At 35.9% G+C, this 14,106-nt stretch overlaps 1 protein-coding gene across 1 annotated transcript in view; it reads right to left on the bottom strand.

Annotated features, from left to right (window-relative positions):
* The window catches only part of prkcq (protein kinase C, theta), a 144,995-nt gene that overhangs the window by 25,815 nt on the left and 105,074 nt on the right, over positions 1–14,106 (bottom strand). Inside the window, 1 exon segment of the mRNA XM_028814114.2 lies at positions 12,205–12,353. Coding sequence (XP_028669947.1) covers positions 12,205–12,353 — 149 coding nt within the window.

Genomic DNA, 14,106 nt, shown 5'->3' with positions numbered 1-14,106 from the left:
AAGATATCATCACCTAAGATTTAACTTCTGTTTAACAAGATTTTCAAAAATGGAGAAGCATGTCTTCTAGACATAAATCATCTCATTTACTGCTGACCTGTCATGACAAACATAAACATGCAGATTTATTGTACACATTTGATTAATTATGCATCAACTGTAGGAGATTAAAAAATTTAAATTACAAGTACACTGCAAATAAACCATAAACATCAACTTAATGTGAACTGTTTAAGGGCATTTGAGTGGACGTAAGTAATGTGTTTTAATATAGATAATGTGGATGGCGCATTCAGTTCAGTTTAAGTTACTCTGTATATGGCACTAAATACTACTACTAATACAGCATATCCATAAATTCCAAGATCAATCCTGTTTACCCAGTTCAGAGTGGAAGCTACAGTCAATCCCAAAAGCATGAATCAATACCCCTCAAGTAAACCTGCCAATGTTAAACTGATGTTTCCAAGTGTTTACACAGGTATTTTGGAGAGTTTTCCTGCTTTTTTGTATTTTTAATTCCACCAATGTCAATGCTACTGCAGATGTCAACAGTTATGTTCATTATATCTAAAGAGTAATGGTCCTACAACATATTTCTGAGTCCACTGAAAATCTCATTTCATGTGAAAGAGTCGCACCTTATTTGTACTTTTCCTTGCTTATTCATCAGATCTCAAGTTGATTTTCTAAGTTCATACTGATGCCACTCTACTCTAATGTCTACATTGGGGTTTCTCACTATTTTTCATAATGTACCACCTCCAAGAATTGAAATGCTTCAAAATACCAAAATATCTTTATTAAATGCTAAATTCTTACTAGGCAATGCTAAATGTGATATTTCTTCACTTCCATGTCTTTTAGTTTTCTTATGTATGCCAAATGATTTTTTTAAATAAATATGTTTTAATGTAAAAACGTTAGTGAGTTTTGATATGGTATAAAAATTAAAAAGCATAATTTTAATTTACAAAAACTATATGGATACATGTAAATTCAGATCAAAAGGAGGAGAAAAATAACTTACAAATTACATACAATTTCAGACCAAAAGAGATTGCAATAACTCACAAATGTATAAAAGTCATTGTAAAACCAGAGCCCACTTCATGGCACAGAGGGTCTCTAGTTCAAACTGCAATTTTGATAACTTTCTTCTGTCTTTAAACTTTTGTGTATTCATTGTTTAACGAAGGACACAAGTAATCAAATATTAGTGGACCTTTCTGCAACAATAACTTCCCACTCAATAATAATATTTATAAACATTAAAATGAAATGTTAGATCTGTTAAATGTGTTATTAATAATTTTTAATTGTTATCTCTGTTCCTCATTTTACAGTATATTCTTTTGCATTAGTCTAAAACTGTTCTAAAAATAGCTGTAGACCAAACAAGCTTACCAAAGCTAAACATATTGCAGCATTAGTGGACCAGACCCGAGGGAGAGGGAGGGAGAAAGAAAGCGAAAGAGAAATTGTTCTGATTGCTTGAGGAGAGCATGGAATGGGAGCCGGGGCTCAATGCTGGCATGGATTGCCTCAAGCAGTTGGGAAAGTAGAGGAATCTGTTACCTCGGGCCCTGTGTGAGCAGCTGCAGACTTTGAATTGGCACAGGTGGTGGACATAAAAGATGAGACGGGTGTGATGCCCAGGGTGCCCATAGCCTCAGCATCACCCGTTTCCCAGGGCATTGATAGCCATGACCGGGACAGACTAGTACAATGACAACATAGAACAACAAGGCTGTTACAGAAAAAGTGCTTAGTGATGTTTATTCATACAATTTCCAAATAAGTGTAGTGCAGTTTAAAGATCTTCAATAAATAATTACATAAAAACAAGGACTTTTACGTGGGATAACTAATAATAATAATAATCAAGAAAGAGTTAAAATCAAGTATAAAACCAAAATTGAGATTTGCTTCTTCACTGTTCCTTAGGCCTCAGTGTCTTTCTTTTTCCTGTCTTCATGCCACTTACCCATCTGGTCTGTGTAGCAGGGCTGAGACACCAGCAAGTTCGGTCAACCATTAAATCAGCTTTCATCCCAGCCATCTCAGCTAATTACTGCTGGGATGCCAAAAGCCCAGCTTCATCGTCCTGCAACCATCCTAGGCGTCTGCAGGATGATCCCTAAAGCCCTTCAGCTACTCCTGCTCCCTGAATGCTCAGTAGGAGAGCAACAGTCACTGGAGCACTGTCAATCTCACTCCACTCCCTTCTATCCATTATATTGACTTATACTCCCAATTCACTCTGCTTCCAAACAACCGTCCCTCTCTTGATTTCCTCCTGCTTCTTTCTCTTTCTGTTCATTTCTTCTTATCTCCCTTTCCTTTCTCTTATTCAGGTTGTGGATGCAGACACTTTGCTTAATGGTCACAGAGTGTCAATGTGGAAGAGCTCAACCCATTTCCCCTGCCCGTTAACAAACAATCACCTTGTTTTCTCACTGAACACCCCACAGCTCCACAGCTTTGCAACGGCACACACCCACCCCCACCAAGTTTAAACACACTTTTTTTTTATACTAAAAACTCTGTACCACCACGGATCCCTAACACATTTCACCACATGGAGCTGAAGTTGCATAACAGCAGCATGATGAGATGGAGTTGTGGATTTGAGAGGAGCATGTGTTTCAGATTCTGGTCACTGCACAGTCTAACTAACAGTCCTTTTAAGGGTCACTTTTTTCTCTTTTTTTTGTGTTACCCCCATGTATCACCTGGCAGAATCTCACATGCCACCAGTGGTACAGGCACATCAGGTTGAGAACAATTGGTCTAGATTAATGTTTAATAAGTAAACCAGTCTAAACCTGGCTAAACTACTGTATTTTGTATGTTTTGCTTTGTCCACTGCTACAGTAAATGTATACACATAGCATCTTTCATTTCTTTAGGACCATCATCTTCAGTTTAATGGCCATTTTCTAAATTTATCCAGATTAGCCTATTGCCCCCCCAAAATCTTTACAGCAAACTCTCTGAATTGAGACCTATAATTTGTATATCATCAGTCACCTACTCTAACCATATCTTCAGTCTCCCTCTGGACCTCATCCATTCCACCTCCATCTCGGTGCACCTCTCAACCCAATCATCCTCTGTCTTTCACTCCATGTGCCCCAAACAACTTAATCTGTTTCTCCTTGGCACAACATGTATCATCTCCACAACAAGTTTCTCTCTTAACTCAGCATTATGTTCCTCTCATTCTGTGATACTCCACACATCCATCTGACTATTCTCATCTCAGTTCTCTATAGCTTTGGTTCATGGTCATCTTTTAATTCTCGCAGATACGCCTCTTCATTGGGAAAAAACACTACTTTTCCCTGATGGCAACACAAACTTGATGATCTACAAATCTCCGACTTAAAGTCTAAATCCAAACAATATATTCGATCTCTTTTCAATGTTCCGTTATTTCACCAAGTAATAATTTCCATTTGTTTGTGCTAATGCGATCTTTACTATCATTTTTTTGAGACTTTTGAATTTTAATACTTTCATTATCTCTAACCTGCTCTGCATCTGTATCGTGCCAACGTTTTTGAATTCTTTACGACATTGTCAGCTACTCTTTGTTTTTTATTTCCGACCACGGGCGTGGTTAAATCTCTTGGCACAAAGTCTCGTCTCGCAGGATGTGAAAATATCTCTCTGGAAAAGTCACGTCTCGTCCCAGGCTAAAAAGTCTCATCTCGTCCTAGGATTTTTTTTATTATAATAGAGAGATACATTTTCTTACACAACTTTCATATAGTTTACCATTCAATGCCAGAAACACTTCTTTAGAAATCAGAATAGGGATGTCACCTCTAATGTCTTCCAAGCACCTCTCACCCTGTCTATTACTGCGGTGACTACATGAGAAGCAGAGCTTTTCTACTTGCTCTAAAGCAACTCTTTGGCTGAAGTCACAATTTACACTTTAATACATCATCATTTTGTACCACTCTCACATATTTTTAATAAACAAAGTTCACAATGATAAAAATTCATTAGGCCTGGACATTTTGTCATTAAAGTACTAGTGGACAAAACATGCTTTACTTACATTTTAAGCACATTAATACATTTCTTTTTGCCTTTTGGGACATCACATTTATTTTTTCTTTCATAAAGGGAGAACTGTGTATTCATGTCATTTCCTGTTTTCAGTTCTTTATCCATGTATTTTTTTTTCATTTATATTTCTGAGACTTATTGAAATATTCATAATACATTCATGATTTTTTTAACAAATGATTTTTTTTCTGTTTCTTTCTGTTCTCAATTTCATATCTTTTCACATTTCACAGTATTTTACAAACATGCAAAAGTTATTTTGATTTCTAGTGGCAATTTCCTGTAGCCTTCTAGCTTGGTATTTTTTACTCTTTTTTACATTTTTTGTAAAGTGCTTTCTTAAGTTGTATGCTTCCATAATGTGTTTAATCATCAACGTAGGTCATTTGTTCTGTTTTCATTTTAAATATTTAACAAAGGCAGACTAACATTATACTATTTTTCATATGAAAGATTTAAATTCAAAGTGAAGTGGTATGGTGGTGTAATGTTCAGTTAAAAATAACCTTTATTTTATACAGATACCTTTGGTGTTAGATTTTCCTGGCAAGCAAATTTATGAGAACTTTTCTAAAATTAAATGGCTATCTGCGAGGATGCATATTAAGGGTCCATGGCAGTGTGCAAGTTTTTAGGTAAAAACAGTGCAATTTGTTTTATTTGAGTTGTAGGTGCACGTGGTAGCATAGCCAAGTGGCCATGGGGGTTTGATGGGGAAATTGGCTGGTCATGCATTCATGTGCAGAAGCGTGCAGGTCAGCCAGTTTCCTCACCGGGGATCATGCACCCAATCGAGTATAGACAAAGGACAAGGAAGAAAAGAAAAAAGTGAAAAGAGTCCAGAGATTGAATGGAAAGGATAAGAAAAGGCAGGCTTAATCAAGATTGCAAAGGAGGCAAGCGGTTGGACATAATGGCCCATGGGGAGCAATGGCACTACAGGGGCAGTGTCGCTTCTTCTGAGAACCCAGGTAGCAGGAGCAATCGACTGGAGATCCACACGTGTGAAGGAATAGTAGTAGGAAAAGGGAGCAGGGGTTGTGTGCACGCAGGGACGCGAACCAGATAATGGTTGACTGCGCTTTAATACAAAGACAGAATCAAGGGGACAACTTTAAATACTGTTGAAAACAGAGGAGAAAAGATACATCAGACAAACCTAGAGCAGAATGGAAGAACATTCAAAAGCAAAAGCAATAAGCATGGCAGCATTTGCAAACAGCAAAGCGGTGTAAAGGTGATCAGTAGGTTTGATTTTTCCAAGACACATGGAAGCAGAAGTGGCACTTTCAGTTTATTTAAAGGGCTTACTATGTAGTCTACTCTACTGTGTGAAATACTCCACGGCAACTGGGGCACCTCATCAGTGCTCCAGTGTTGGCTGCTCACTAAAATCTCACTCTAGTACTATGGAATACACAATAAATTAGCTGTGGAGAATGCTATTACTTAGAATATGCATATCTTTAAGAAGATGAATTGCATCATACACAGATAAACAATCTGCAAAAAAACGCCTTCACACATTCAACTTCTGCCTAGCATCATGCAGAACAGACACTTTTCAAGAGATGTACACACTTAGACATTGAGTGTGTAACATTAAACCGCTACTTCATCATGCATATTCAGGTAATTTTATGCTGTGAGCCAATTTACTACAGCATCACCTTATCACACACCAGCACTGCAGCTCTAGTACTTTGTAAGTTCAGAACACAGAAGAAGGCTAAAATAAAAGTAAACATTCTGGCGATTACATATTTTCTGCATTAATCTTTGAGCATTTTGAACACTAAGACTGAAGGACTGTGAAACACAGTGAACAATGGTTCAGTCCAGTAATGGTCTTGTTTATTGAACAATCTTAAAAAGCAATTCTCTTAAGAACCTAACAAGAGTAATTACTTCAGTTAACGTTGTTGCAGGCCAGGGGAACTGACTTCAGAGGAACAAATGCAAAACTGTGATGAAGACATGGCTCATCTCACACTGTTTCCCTGCTATGCCAAACTGTCGGCATCAAGATATTAGCAACTGCTGTCATATTCTTCAACAGAATCAAGACCAAGGCAAGCACTAATACCTGTGTGAGGATATATTATTTTTCAGACTTTCATGTGTCCAATGTATTAATTGGGAGTCATGGACATGCCAGGACTCCCATATTTTACACCTTGATCTAACTGCTAGAAACTTCTTTCAGCCTAAAATAGTTCAAATCCCAGCATATTGACGCTTCCTGGTAAAAACTGAATATTTTTTAAATGTGACAGTAAGTGGACAGCATATATAAAAGTCATACAAAACCTTAGGTGTTGCTACCAAGACCACAGTGGATGTTCAGACTGACTGTGAGCACTGTGCTGTTCCCTCTATGCCCAACTTATCTATCAGCTCCCAAATGGTGGAGTGATGATCTGTAAGTGCAATGATGCATAGAATCCTCAACAATTTTTCTGATGTAATACATGATCATGCTGGTCACACCAGGCTTCTCATTCTACATATCTGGCCATACATATGATAACATCTACACCACTGCAGGTTGTAGCAAGATGATTTTCTTAGGGGTTCTTTGTTATTGAAGCTCTACCATCATGAACACAATTACTGTTTGGTCATATGGGTACCTAGGAAAATGTGTGTGAATAGTCCACAAGAAGTTAATACAAATGTTCGTTCTGATAAGGATGGAGGGTCATCTGTTTGGATGCAGTGGTGTGCTAGCCAAATACCAATAGTATGCTAAGGTGCATGTTATTCCAGTTGTGCATACTCAACTTCCAGTGAATGGGATGTTGTTTGTAATGGAACATACCAAAATCAGTGTTAAAGTAACCTTTAAATTCAAAAATGCAGAAAGAATGTTTCCATATATACAATCAAATGTTAACTATTGGTGATAGAAACTTATATCCTCTTTTTAGCCAAAATGAACTTAATTGGTGATGTTATTGTGAGATCTTTCTTTATCTTTGGAAATCTTTCTTCACAAACCTGTGTTTACCAGGGTCAAGAAGATTAAGATTTTCTTGCTTTCAGTTTCTTCATCTGTAATGTGAACTTGGCTTTTACCTGGTCACTCATCTTCCCCTTCTGTTGATTTCAGGACAGATGTTAATTGGTGGCAGACATCTAAATTGTGCTCTAATAATCCCTGGTAGAGGCCCATTCCCATTCCACTAAAATGACAATCTTCACCATCCACTCCTCTCAGTTCACTAGCCAGGTGAGTACTGAAGGTATTTAAGATGCTGCAATGAACCTCATTGTTTCTGATATTTGACTGTGATTCTGGACATAAAAGTCAGGTTTCTTTTTTCCTTGAAACATGCAAATTAGTATTGATACTTATATAAGTTATTTTGTACTTATAGGTCTCACTGTCAGAAATGCTTCCCCCACTTTTTGTAGGTGACGAGGTCATCTGTTCAACAAACTCTGAGAAGTCCACATTCACAGATATACATTGTATCTAAGACTTTACTGTATATACAGTATGTTTTAAACTTGGCAATTTCATTTAAGTATCAATATACATTCAGAATGATTAGTATTAAATGGTCTTGAAATCTTACTAATGTGTTCAAGTGCTGCAAGTTGTCATTATGGAGTCACAACTGACCTCTTACTGAGGCTGTTCTACATCACCAAGAAATAATGACAGAAGCAGTCCTGAAAAGCATAATTTGATGTAAAATTATTTGAGGTAAATATAGAAATTATCAAAAAAATGGTGCTAAATGGCAAATACTGGCCAATACTCTGCAAACAGCAACTACGTGACAAAGAAACTACGTGACAAAAAACACTTGTAAAATACGGTATATATGATTAAAGCAAGAGACTAGCAAAACCTTATTAGCTCCGTTTGAACTTCCTAAAATAGTAAAAATAAATTAAAAGCAGAAAAGAAAATACTTTCTACTATAATAGTTATTACAATCTGTGTAAACTGTGAAATGTTTACATGAAGGATAAAAGATATAATTGCAAATAACCAAAAAGGGAAGAAAAAACCTTTCATTAAACACTGTTATCTACAAACATTAGGTTAATTTTGATGAGAACAGGTCATTCGACTGCACAAACTCATCGATCCCGTTCAACTCATTACTGTGTACCATGATATTTATTCAATTTGTCTATAGTTCTTGTTGAATAATTTTTTTTAAAGTAACTGGAAGGATCCACTGTACTAATTCACCATCTTAATTTTAAACAATTAAATCACATCACCCTCTTTTAATTTCTGTTTGCTTAAACTGAAGATGTATTTATATCTAACATTTCTACTTCCCTACGGTGGGCTGGTGCCCTGCCCGGGGTTTGTTCCTGCCTTGCGCTCTTTGTTGGCTGGGATTGGCTCCAACAGACCCCTGTGACCCTGTGTTAGGATATAGCGGGTTGGAAAATGACTGACTATTTGTAATTATTTAGACCACTTTGCAGAGATCAGTTTTACTTTGATATTAAAGAGTCTTTCTTTTTGACAATGTCAAATAAAATCTGAACAGTTCTATGGGGTAAATATTTTTTATTGGCATTGTATTTGATGGTTATTTGTTTCAAATAGGTAGTGGTGATGTGGGAATACTTTGAATTTTTGGAAAGAAATGTGAAAAGATTGAAGGTCAAGTCTGAAAAGACCAGAGTTACAGCTGTAGGTCAAGGAGCTGAAAGAGGTCTAGCACTCTCCTACAGATAAATAAATATTTCATAATCAGATAAATCTCTTTTGCACCTACTCATGGCTGGGTGAGCAAGAAAAGTAACAATGACTCCTCTTTTTTGATGAACAAACTTTGCAAAGACTTGACCTATTTGCTCTGGAGCCCAAAGGGAACCCTCCTTAGTTTATAATGGCATGTAAGCATCAAAATCCTTATTGCATGCATCTGCTGTCTACCTGTGCCAGGACATTTCACTAGCGGACTCCTTACTGCTATGGGCATAGCGTATAAAAAAAAAAAAAAAAAAAAAAAAAAAACACCCTTCTATTCAAAGGGGAATTCTAATCTTAATCATAACAGTTTAAAACTACTTGTAACAGAGTCTGGCCATGGTTGCCTCATGGATGCTAGCCTCACTGAAGAAAGCAGAATAGTACAATCATATATAAAAGCAAAATATTTAGCTTGCTGAAACAAAGAATTTAACTGATGATCACAAACCTCAACAAATTTGATTTTATGCTAGCAAAAATGGATCACAGTCTTAGACCTTGAAAGATTGTAACTGTGGTACAGACAGACACTGCAAAGTGACAGAACTAAGGGGCCAAATGAACATAAAACATGCTGTGCTACCTCTGGTGCCATGGGCCCTGAAGACTTGAGGGCAAAGTATTACCACTAAACCTTGAACTGGACAAAGACTAATTACTACACTGTACTTATGATTTTTGAGGCTAATGTTGTCTATAATCTTGTTGGTGCAGAAGCTAGTGAATGGATTATTGTGGTGATTGATGTCGTTTAAGCTAAAAGCAGTAAGCTACAGTTTGTGTATAGTGGTAGTATTTCATATATCTGTATTATCTGAGCTTACAGCGTCTGATCGAATTATTTTACATAGTAATGTGAATAGTACTGTTTCTGTAGTAACAGCTATTAAGGAGAACGAAGAGCTTGGCAAAAGTAAGTTGTGGAGTTAAAAGGAATCAGCATCAGCAGATCCATTGTTACGGGCAGAATTAAAGGCCTCACTAAACTAAACTAGCAGCCAAACAGGGAAAAACTTCACCAAGGACGAGGGAGGTACTGCTTTCTCTGAGGCTAGGGATCTGCACTGGCAATCAGAAGGTTGCCGGTTCGATTACCCGTAAATGCCAATAGGGACTCTGTTAGGTGCTCTGTTAGGCTCTTGAGCAAGGCCCTTAACCTGCAATTGCTAAGCACCATGAGTAGTGAGAAAAGCGCTATATAAATGCAAAGAATTATTCTCAGCAGAAGGAATGCTGTGCTGAAGAGAACCCAGCATTCATCTCGGGTGTCACTGATTTGTATTGGAGGTGTACGAAGGATATTTTGGTGAGGCTAAGTTTTCTCACATCATGGGGATGAGTCTGTTTAATCATGTGCTACTTTGCGTCTGTGCCATTTTTTATAAGGTTTCACCTTTACATGTTTTAACAGTATCTTGTCTAAGACTCTTTGAACGTTTGGCGGTATAAGTATGTATTGTGTGCACTGCTCTGTATTTTGGAGTTTAGCTGTTTTTTGAATGTGCTGTAAATAACTGCTATAAATTTTTTTTTTCTTTTCTATTTTTAAGAAGTGCTTTTAATGATTATTTACCAAGTCTCCTGCCCTTAAGCATTTTCACTGGGTGTAATTACTTGATTAATTAAAATGTATTGATTATTTGCAGCTCTCAGGATCAAAGTAGGCTTAGCTGCCAATACCTCTTTGTAGAAACAATTAATTACGGTTCAGGTTCAAGGGTATTATATTATGCAATATCTCGGTTAGCAGAAATGTCATGTCCTGGGTGGTTACATGTGTTATGCAATTCTTTTTCTTTTATAAGTTGTTTTTTTCACCAGTTTTAAGCATGTAAAATTAAAGGGTACTTCTGTTCAGGTAGAACTTGCTGGATTCCAGTCCTTACAGTGGCTTCTGGTTATCTGTAATGTCACACAACACACATTCACAGAGAGAATGAATGCAGGCACTTAAGAACTTACAAACCAAGGCAAAAGGTTCATTTCTAATATTGCTCTCTGGACTAGCATTACAAAAGGGAAAATATCATCCATAAAATTGTGTACTCTTCATCCAGTCAGCTAAGATTTATGTTTTGTGTTGCTTTGGTCATTATTTTTTGTGTTTGTACTGTATATATTGAATATATATATATATATTATATATACTGTGTACCTTCTGATATCCTTCTGTCATGAATAAACTATTTACTAAAATAAAGTCTGTTGACTGCCTAACACAACAAACCCTAATAATTATGTGGAATGTTTGTTAATGAAGCCAATGTTCAATGTTCAAAAACCAAAATATATCTTTCCACAACCCTACATTAAGTTCTCTTCAAAATTTTCACACATACCGTAATTTTAGATATGCCTTGAGTGTGATTCGTTCAGTTTTCACAAGCGCACTCCATATACTTCACTCACCCCTAGCCACTCTGAGTCTCTTACACTGAAGAACACAGTGCTTCACCCACTTGGGATTTCCCAGTGCCATACACACTCAGCCTCCATGTTTAGCACTCACAAGGTGACATTTAGTTCTTTTTTACCCAAACAATAGCATTTTCCTTTGATATTTTTCTCATTATTTTTTTTATTAATCCTTAAAGTCTTCCTTAACTTGATTTCCTGCTGCACACAAAATTTTTTTCTTGTTCAACTGTCCAACAGACATACTTAATTTAAACACTGTGCAGTTTTCTTCCACTCAAATGGTGAATATTCTTTTTATGTGGCTTTCATGGTCTGAGACATAATTTTTCTTCTCAAAGTGCTGGACAGGCTTAAACTATCTTAACATACTGTACATCAGAGCATTTTTCCCTTTCAAAAACATTAAAAGACAAACCAAGTGCTTTTTGAATAGTGAAACTGTCGCTTGTCTAAGATGGAGATCACCCTGAAAGCCTCTGCTGGGCAGACAATTTACAGATATGTCACCCATGACGTAACCCTAGACATAATATTCAAAGGGGTGGAAGCCCAAGACCCAAAAAGAGAACCCCTTTAGAAAAACATCATCATACACCTAGTCTCTAATATGTAAAATATCTTGTTATTAAAAATCCATTATAACGTAAGACTATGAAAATCTATTATTTTGCAAAACTTGATACATACTCTATATGTTGCTGTGATTTTGGAAAATGCTTATTAACTCTCACTTTATGTTGAAGATTCATAATTCTAAGTGAGAAAACTTTTATAAAAATATACAATGAATACAAAATTAACTTTTTGAATATTTAGCTTCTTAAAAAAGTTTAGCTATAGAGCCTCTTCAGCAGCTCATTTTGTTGGCAAACTGTTCTCAACAATGTTAGATAGTGGTACTACTTGGCATTTTTAAAACACCTTTTCAAAATTAGAAAATCATTCATATATACTTTTTAAAAATATTTATTTACCTTTCCAAAGCTTCCTTTTCCCAGCATCTTATGCAAAACAAAGTCATCAATGGTAAACTTATGCTGCTCTTTCCTTGGTACGGCATATGTTGGAAATTCATTTTCAGGAGTTTCCACCTTAGGGCTTTCCCAAGAGATACCCTGAATCTCTGGAAAAGGTAAAGTTAATAAACATCTAGTATCAAAAAAGTTAGACCTTTTCAGTTCAAATAGTTGACGTGAGACAAGATTGCTTAGATGAATGAACTTCATATATTACTCATGTATTTCAAAATCAAGATAGAACATTTTAAGTGCTTGTTATATGACTTCATGTGATCCACGAATAAAAAATAATATTTTTAACTGCAGGTAGAAAGAAGAAACAGCAGGTAGCATTGACACTTCTTAGCACCTAGTTTGTTTTCAGGTTGAGTAGTGTCTGTATTGTGACTTTACGTTCTCCTTTCTGTGTAAGTGATCATTCTGGAATCATCCTAACGTCCAAAGGCACAATGACAGTGTGATAAGTGACACAATGAGTTTGCAGGTGGCTATTTTTGTATACTGTATGCCATACAATCAGCTGACATCTTAACTATTGCAGCAGAGATAGAATATTGATACTAACCCAAAAAGAATCATGGCTCAAAATGTTTATCTATATCCAAAATAATAATTTCTGGAGGATGTTTTTTTTTGCTCTTTATGTGGTGAGGTTTATTGGTGCAAAGGAAAATCATACTCTTATAAAGGCAGGAAGTGAAATTGCAGCAAATTGGCAAGATAGAAACAAATCAGAAATCATGGTCAGAAATAGCTAAAAGTTATTATAAAATGAAAACATGATTATTTATTTTGGTTTCTTTAGCTAATTTATTGCTTACTAGCCAGCAGTCTTCTTTTTAGCAAAATTCAGAAAGGAGGCGACGGCAGCTCCTTTTATTACAAAAAATTTCAGTGGTGATTTACTTTGGTATAAAGAATCTAGCAACAGCAACCATACCAAAAACTGACCCAAATAAGAAAATGTGTGACATATTGAAAACTGAATAGTAAAAAATAAAATAAAAACAAGAGGAAAAAGCAACAAAAAAGATCAGAAAGTAAGTCCTGTCTGAATCCTCACAATACGTTTAATAGACTCTCTCAATTGTATAGCAGTGATAGGCGCAGTGAACCGCACTCTGAATGCAGTAGTTCTATAAAATCCATCTATTAAATTGAAAGTATCAAAACCTGACTGCCAGCTCCAACTCACTTTCTGTGTTTCTAATTTCAGGATGAAGTAGAAGTTAATCAAAATACATTTAATTGGCTTGACTTAGAAAGAAAATATTTCTTTAACTGCTCTCTAAATGAATTGTTTTTTACTCCAGTAATAAACAATTATCGTCAAATTACTAGCAATCTGGTTGCGCATCACTTGCTCAAAATAAGGAATCAATGAAAGAAGCACTTTAGGCCGAGATGCTGTTCTCTGCATCGTCCATTGCGAGGATGATTTTATATTCCAGCCTTCCTTAACTTACACACTATTTTATTTATGGAAGTCATTAGGATTCTGAACCTTAAGAGATGTTTATATTACCGCCTTTGGTCAGCTATATTTTAAATTTAAATTTAAATATGTAATTTCATAAAGCTATCATTTTTCTATCAATAAACCAGAAACTTTACTAAAAAGAACCTGCACTTCCATAATTTTCCATTAATAGCCACGCTTGAATATTTTAGGTGGTAAATAGACTTTAATGTTACAGTATGCACCTTGAGATTATCTTACACAATGCTTAGAAAGGACTTTTCTGTTAATATCTCAGGAACTGAACTTTTCTATTCATATTATACAATTTTCTTCAATCTATGCAGACGTTCTTTAAATCATCTTAAAATTGTACAGATCAAAATTATTCATAGTAT

This window comes from Erpetoichthys calabaricus, chromosome 1 (assembly GCF_900747795.2).
Source record: "Erpetoichthys calabaricus chromosome 1, fErpCal1.3, whole genome shotgun sequence".
Classification (NCBI taxonomy): Eukaryota; Metazoa; Chordata; class Cladistia; order Polypteriformes; family Polypteridae; genus Erpetoichthys; species Erpetoichthys calabaricus.
Note: the sequence above shows the minus strand (reverse complement) of the source record. Positions and strands in the feature narration are given on the sequence as shown.